Raw genomic sequence first — 8,388 nt, forward strand, 5'->3', positions numbered from 1 at the left:
CAGGGGTCGCCCCCGCCCCGCCCCTTAGCTAGAGAGAGACGGCGAATGGAGCGAGGAGCGGCAACAGCGCGCGCCTCGTTTGTTTTCGCATGTAACGCCAGTGATAGGCCGGTTTATCTTCCGATTGCGAATGCAACAACAGCTATCTCGAGCGTTTCTTACCAATGCAACACACCAACTTATCGCTAATCTTATTTAACTTGTTTGTTTATCGATACCTTCGACTTTTTGAATTAAGAAAGACGTGCAATACTAAAATTGTTATCGTTTGTCAGTTATCGAACAATCGTGAAAATATTTATTGATATTCATGATAATATTTATAAAAATAGTAAATAGTTTTCAATAAAAATGAAATGTGTAAGGCGCTTATTGGCACTACATAAATAAATATTGATAAAATGCGTAAAGAAATGCTTTTTGAACCATTTTCAAACGACTTCAAAAAAGGAGGAAGTTACCAAGTTTTTGCGTTTGTTAACTTATAACTTTTTACAGGGTGAACCGATTTCTATGATTGTTTTTTATTTGAAAGCTAGTGCCTTCCATGTGGTCCAATTTAAATTTGATATAGTTCTAACGACTCGAAGGCGGTTTAGTTTTTTGTTAAAAAAAAAATAATTGTTTCATAGTGTTTACCATAAAAACAAAGTTGCACGAACGATTTGTGTGGCCTTATCACTGCATACGGCAATATGCAACATATTTTGTATAATTACTTGAGCGTATAATTATCCAAACAGTGATAAGGAAGTTATTAATGCGAGTTGTTTATTCTTTTTTTTTTTACAGAGGGCGACCAGGGGTCTTGGGAGAGCGGACTGTCGTACGAGTGCCGTTCGTTGCTTTTCAAGGCGCTGCATAATCTCATTGAGAGGTAATCAATTCATTTACCTTTTTTTATTTAACACTCTATTCAATGCGGTTGAGTAAGTAATCAATCTTGATAGTATATGAATCAAGACAATCCTACTATAAGAAGTCTAGTCGAATGTTTAAATTATGTTTGAGTTTGTGTTTGAAGATTTAACCTGTAATGATTGTAAATAATTAACCAGTTCAGGTTCAATTATTATTTGAGTAAATAAATGTAAAGTTGTATCGTTGCACACACTCACAGGTTTGTAAATTATTGTTCATGTGAAATCTTATACATGCCTTATTTATTGGGTGAGGCGTAATCGTCTTGTTTGTCAAAGAATATTCCACTCAGATCCCCGTATCCCGTGTCAAGATTATTATTAGAAACATATTTTTTGTTGTTAAAAATTTTCGAAGGATACACGTGCGATTTAAGAGTGTGTGTTTTATGCGTTATATGATTTAATTTTTATTTCATTTATTAGTAAGTATTTGAACTTTTATTCGCAATTATATGCTTTATCAAAACTCTTCAAGTTTTATTTAACAATTCAAACAACAATGCAAGGAATACCTAATCAACGTAGCGATAAAATTAACAAGCGTCCATTTCATTTGGGATTGACCCTTAATAGCATGTATTTATAGCTATATAATTAGATAGTGGCAATGTGAGGCTAGTTTATCGGTTCGTTGTTCCGATAACGATCGGCAATCGTCGAGTGCGCATTGCATCGCGTACCGTGCACCTGGCGCGGGCGCATCGCCCCGCCTCATTGTTGCGAAGGTCGTTGCATCCACGTTCTAAACGCACCTTTTTTGCTAAACACCAAGATTAGTATAAAAGGGAAAGTTTCCGCCGTCTCGCGTCGACGAATTATGATTGACGACCACCCGTTTGGCACATAACACGTTTTAAATATACATATCTAACGCGAACTCTTCGTCGCAATATAACCGATGTATCGCCGGGCGTGCGGTCAATTTGTGAACAGTCAAGGTCATCGTTTGTAGGCTGTTTGTAAACGTACAATAAGTGTCGACGCGAGTAGTTGGAGTGGTTTTAGTCGCATCTCCCGGCCACCGTGGAATCCGTGATATGAACGAAATCCAGACGAGTCGTTGACCCCGGCTGCGGCACGTCAAAGTAACAATGCGACGGGACGGCATCGCGACGATTTTACAATACGTGCTGTAACGATGGGATACGAGCTCGACTTTTTCAACAATTTAATTGATATTTTTATAAGCAATTACTGTCGTCGCTCTCGCCGCGTATCGGTCTCGATGAGAGGAAAATTTTATATGTAATCGTTTGATCGTCATCTGAACATCGCTACCGCCATTGGGATGCCGTGTGTTCTCGAATGCGACATAATATTATGGTTTTTATTGCTTGTTATCGTGTAATATAATTAATGATCACGTTTCGTTTTATCGTTGTGTTTTGTGCTCGCATGGAAGTTACTCAAACGCCTGCCCTTGTAGGCGGTGGATTTATTGCCGTGTAATGATGTATCACAATGAGACGAATCGTTTTGTTCATAGCGTACAAGTAGCAATTAGAGTCGTAGCAGACAAAGAAATTCGCTACGGCCACATATCGATCGATGTGCGCAATCGCACACTCCGATTGTGTATTTATTGCCTTCTGCGATGTTGCATATAATACAAATAAAAAGTAATTGCATATATGTAATTGCTAGGAATACTTCACCTCACTTCATCATTTTATAATATCTATCAATATATATACAGTATTCATTAATAAAGACAGTTCAGACTACAGAGCGTCCAATAAGAAAGTGTTATTTCGTAACAGGTAGCTATAACTAATAAAAATGTAAGTGTCAATTATCGTAATTATTTGCTAATTCGTATTCTTGTTTTATCATTATATCGAGAATTGAGTAGATATTATCGATCGATTTCGTAATCTTAACGTTTTCTTTTCGAAAAGCACGTGCTTATAAAAGCAAAACCGTAATGTTATTATAATTTTTTTATATCGCAAGCATGTAATTATTGAAAAGTGAAACAACTCAATGCTTAGCTAATAAATTTATTTTATACTCGAATGTTTTGGGTTTTCGCTATGCACTACAGTTGAAGGTTTTCTATTGTAGACCATATTTACCGATTTTTTATAGATAATATAAGCAAACAATATTACTAATAAATAAATTTTGTCAAATAAATACAAATTCGGTTATATAAAATGAACCCCCTTCAAATAAAAAACTTCGTATCAATTACATTGGACGCATATAACTGACCTGCCTTGTTAATATCGCTCTATCGTCACAGTATGGAGTGTGCACATCAAATTGCCTTTAAACTAACCGTATGGCGAGGCGCACAGCACTTGTAATCGAATGTCGTGCACGTTGCAGATGTCTGCTGTCGCGGGACTTCGTGCGACTTGGCAAGTGGTTCGTGCAGCCGTACGATGGCGACGAAGAGGACGTCGGCAAGAGGTAAGTTCTGTCACGATTGCCTATAAATTTATACACCAAAAGGTTAAACGAAGCTTTTGTTTAATTACCTAATGTTTACGCTTTGTTCGTTTCCCAATACGTGCGTAAGTAATAAACGTTCTACAGTTGACAAAGACGCTGTTACGTGCGTTGAATGGTATCATTCACTCCAAAGGCGGTCCTAAATCTTCTCATTAAGAGGGCTATTAAACTGTCGTCCACTGTAAAAAGGTCAAATGAGATTACTACTTAAGAAAGTGTTAACATTTATTGTGCTATTGCCAAACCATCATAAAATCAATTGGTGCAATAAATGTTGAGATAAAGACTTACGTGGAAGTTATATTTGAAGCAATTTTTTTCTCATGAATTGTCTTCAGATACACTTACGTGGCACTTCCTATATTAAAAATGGAGATATCTGTGTTGCACTCGTTAAGATATAAGAGTGAGACTTCGTTCCTCTTCAAACATTTACGTAATGTTATTTAAACAGTACTCGAAATAACCTTAAATAGTATTTGGTTATTCAAATATGGTTCTCCGAGCCGGATTTGTATGTAATATCAGTCTAAACTCCTTTAAATTAACCAATTTGAATCCGCGTCCGTCGTTTCATCGTACTCGTGTATTAATTATGCATGCTACTCATGGATGCGAATCACAGATCAATTTATAACATATCTCACAATGTCACCTACAAAATGTTGGTAGTTAATTGCCCAGTTTTTCTCTTTTGTTTACTTAAATTTCAAAGACAAAAATGACATATTGTCCTTAATGCAACAAAGCTGTATCAAAGAAAATTATTTATAAACATAAAAATATGCTTATTAAATGCATAAATGTAATTTGGAATATTAGTAGGTATATTCCACTTAGTTTTTTAAAAATGAAATAGAGATTTTATATTAATGGCTATGGAAGGTTGACTGTGGTTACATTCATATTTATAGCATCAATTAATTATCAGACACATAAAACTTTGAAATAGCCCTGTAATCCTATCAAAGCCCCCACACCACAGGAGCTTTAATCAGTACCAAAAATGTATCCGCTAAATAAACAAATGTTTAAGACATCGAATGTCCGTGTGCTTACAGCAGCCCGTGGCACCTGTCGTTCTCGTTCGCGTTCTTCCTGCACGGCGAGAGCACGGTGTGCGCGTCGGTGGACGTGCGCCAGCACCCGCCCGTGCGCACGCTCACCGCCAAGCGGCGCGCGCGCCTGCACGCGCCGCCGCCGCACGCGCACCCCGACAACAAGGGTATGATTGCTGCACACCTTGTTACAGTCTCTCGTCTCAATATGTCTGTATGTATGTGTTATATCTGGTACAGTGTTTTCGCTCTTGTACGAGAAATGGATTGTAAAATGTCTCGAGAAATTGTAAATTGTCAATAATTCTTATCTTCCACTATTATGTCGTTATCTATGTCTCGTGAGATTGTTCATATCCAAATCTAACGGTATTTACAATTTTGCATGACATATAAAATGTACACATTCTGGGTTGACGTGATAAAATTAAAAAAAAGCACACTGTCACTCTGTGAAAATTGAGTAAATATTTATCATAATAAACATTGAAATCATCAAGTCCTCACAATATTATCTATAAGTAATCACCGAAATGGCATAGGCCCAAAGTTGCCGCTCTGTCCTGATGTTGACTTTGAATGTTGCTATTTTAAATCCCACTTCCTGCAGTGCCATCCAAATCCGCATTCTGTTCAATGATAAATAAATAAATAACAAAATAATGTTTATATACGGTAATAAACTGTTTTGGTAAAGTTTAATATGTATCATTAATTGTTATTTATGATAATGATGTTACTGTTTTGTTCTTTCACTTGCCTTTGTGTGCCAAACAAATTTCAGTACGTAAATATAGCTTGCTTGAATGTGGATGTGGAGTGGTGGAATGAATATTAAAAAAAATAACAGTTTGTCATACATGTTACATTTTTAAATAGTGTCATTTAAAAAGTGGCCTATATCAGTATAGCGTTCAAACTGTCTCTAGAGACAAAAAATATCATATATTCATAACATAGATTAGCTCAATTGCGACGTGGATAAAAGATAAACAGACAGACAAACACTTATTTTTAGATTGAATGTCAAATTGCAAAAAAATGTATATATTGAAATATTTCTAAAATTTCATACATTTCATCTGTTTAAATATTATTTATATGTGACTGCCTAATTGAGTATATACATGGATTTTATTATAATCATTATATAAAGCGTCTTTTAAACAATGCGTAAATACATGCCAACTTTTACACTTGCACGTATGTCACGCAAGCAGCTCGCGGGGAGGGGTCGTAAGCCGTCATTCGACTTTCATTTTTGGCGTGTTAATGCAACAATCACCAACCTATATGGAAATAGCTGTTTATCCCAGCTACGCCCAGTTTTACTGGGATAAAAAAAATCGTAAAAATTTTGCATTAAGACAAAGGGTACATAACACTGTTACCAATTAATTACCACTTGAATGAAACAAACTCAAGAGTGACTGAGACATTTTTATGAGCAATTTTGTATCGTCATTACACATTATTTTGACCGCCTCCTTGGTACAGTGGTAAACGCGTGAGCGTGGAACCGAGGGGTCCTGGGTTCGATCCCCGGTGGGGACAATAAAAAAAAAATGTCCCGGTCTGGCAGGACACAGAAGGCTGATCATCTACTTGTCCATAAAGAAAATCGATCAATGAAACAGATGTATATCATCTGCCCCATACCCCAGTAGGGGACACGGGACTTCATTATATATTACACATATTAATATTTACCAGTTGAGAAATTAGTTTCTATTGTATAATTTTAAGAATTTTTGCACCAGATACCACATGGTTTATAATCATTCAAAATCAGCTGGTCGACAGGTAGTCAATTTTGGTACATTCATTTCTAGTTTAGTATATGTATTAAACACTACAAGTATACCTCATACGTATAGCATTTATGAATTCAGTGTGCCCAGATAAATTAACATATTTCATGTGTATGTCCGCAGTGATCTTGGCGCCGTTCGGTCTGGAGGGGCGCGTGACCGGCCGCGAGTGGAGCGACTCGGAGCCGGCCACCGCGCGCCTGCTCGACGCGTGGCGCCAGCTCTACCCGCTCGAGCAGGCCTGCGGCGCTGTTGAGGTGAGCCATCCTGCCCTATAATAATACCCCATTGAACTGCATTTTCACACATACAAGAAAATGTTACACAGATCAATCCACATTTGTAGTTAATCAGATCTAAATATAAAGAAAATTTGTGTTTTCTTTGGAGTTATTGATTTTACTCTTTTGCAATTCTGACGGTAATAGTGCGTATTGCAGTCGGGTTTATATAATTATCAGTAAACAATGTATGTTAATCTCCCTGTACGCAGGTGGAATGCGGCGGCGTGCGCATGCGCTACCCGGTGCCGTACGTGCTGGTGACGGAGATGGAGGCGGGCAGCGGCGCCGCGCCGCCCGCGCGCTCGCTCGCCGCGCGCACGCTGCGCTCGCTCACCACGCCCGCGCCGCACCAGGTGCGCGCGCACTCTTGCTGCTACTAATCATTAAGAATAGATAACTTAAATGATTCATCATGACTAAAATTTACCATAACAAAAACGAAATGTAGTACATTTTTTTTTATTCATTACTTCATATAAATCATATTAAATTTTCAATCACAAAGATAATAAAAAGAAAAAATTGCAATACAACGAATGTTTCGTTTGAAAGTTGAAATTTTGTTTGAGTTTGAAAGTGGAAGTTGGAAACAAAACTTTTTTTGAAGCTTTCAAAAGTTTTGAGTATACTTCCTATATTATAAACGTAACATAAATTTTACATAAAGATTAGTTATATCTTTTTTGTAAATACCATCTAATAAGATGAGGCATGTTTGTACAGCGAAAATAAAAATCAATAAAATTTACTTTTATAATCACGTATTTAGGGTTTGTTGAATTGTGTTGTCTATGTGAAGTTAAGTAAAAAGTAATACAACATTGGTTTTAAACGCAATTAAGTAATGAAACCGACACACATTTCAGACCGCAGAGGCCTGCTACGCGGACGCGGCGGGCGAGTCGGGCGAGGACTTCGTGGAGCCGACGCGCAAGGCGCCCTGCTCCTGCGCCAAGTGAGTGCCCGCCCTTACTCGCTCCCGTCCTGTAATGCTACATACGTACCGCTATATTTTATTCTTATTTACCGTATACACGTTTCGAAGTCAACTATTTTATTATTATTTAAATGCGTAATTACTATGCTTATGTATATGGGTTTAGTGTTCAAAAGTGCAATGAGAATAGTTTACTTCTGAACGGTATTATGAGGTAGTTTGGAGCAGTATTATAGTTGTAGTTGTATGAGAATTGTGTGTTATGCATTTTATATATTCAATAAAATATAATATATTTATTACTTTGAACGCTATTTATGATATATTTGCGCCGGCTGTGTTCAGTGTGTCGACACTGGCAGCCGTAGCGTGTAAACGCGGAGTGATGCAGGGTTGTAGATGTAGATAGGTAGATGTTATGTATGTGAATGTTTTAGTACTTATGTAGTATAAGCCGTAGAGGGAGAGTGCTCGCGACACGCGTAGCCCTGTCGCCAGCACCGAGCATGAAGCTATCGATGCAATATTGTGTTAACCTTTGGTTTTTTTTTTTTTTTGTTTAAATTAATTCCTTTAACGTTATTAATAATAATTAAAGTACAAAGTGCGTCGATATATTCATAGTAGACGACGCGCGCAAGCTTTTGTCACACTTTGCGTGTAGATACGATCCTCGCTTCTTAAGTACTCTGTGAATGAAAGATACGCTTTACCTTTCCAATAGGGCTGCGGCCGGCGTGTGTTGGGGAACAAAAAATTATACATTTCGCGAGTACCTTGTCAGCTTTATGATATAAGGTTAACATAAGGATAGAATTTAAAACCTACTATGGAAGTGATTTTAAAATATGTCACGGGAGTGCGTCTGAGCTCCCGCCGGCCCCAGCCCCGTGGAGGCGCCGGCGGGGCGGCCGCCGG

General features: G+C 37.7%; 1 protein-coding gene across 1 annotated transcript in view; it reads left to right on the forward strand.

Moving 5' to 3' along the window:
• LOC119834821 (mediator of RNA polymerase II transcription subunit 13) overlaps positions 1-8,388 on the forward strand; it is a 53,975-nt gene that overhangs the window by 29,827 nt on the left and 15,760 nt on the right. The window contains exons 3-8 of the mRNA XM_038359331.1: positions 793-877; positions 3,255-3,338; positions 4,442-4,605; positions 6,373-6,506; positions 6,743-6,886; positions 7,400-7,488. Of these exons, the coding sequence (XP_038215259.1) occupies positions 793-877; positions 3,255-3,338; positions 4,442-4,605; positions 6,373-6,506; positions 6,743-6,886; positions 7,400-7,488 (700 nt within the window). The remainder of the gene's footprint in view (positions 1-792; positions 878-3,254; positions 3,339-4,441; positions 4,606-6,372; positions 6,507-6,742; positions 6,887-7,399; positions 7,489-8,388) is intronic.

This window comes from Zerene cesonia, chromosome 20 (genome assembly GCF_012273895.1).
Source record: "Zerene cesonia ecotype Mississippi chromosome 20, Zerene_cesonia_1.1, whole genome shotgun sequence".
NCBI classification, from domain to species: domain Eukaryota; kingdom Metazoa; phylum Arthropoda; class Insecta; order Lepidoptera; family Pieridae; genus Zerene; species Zerene cesonia.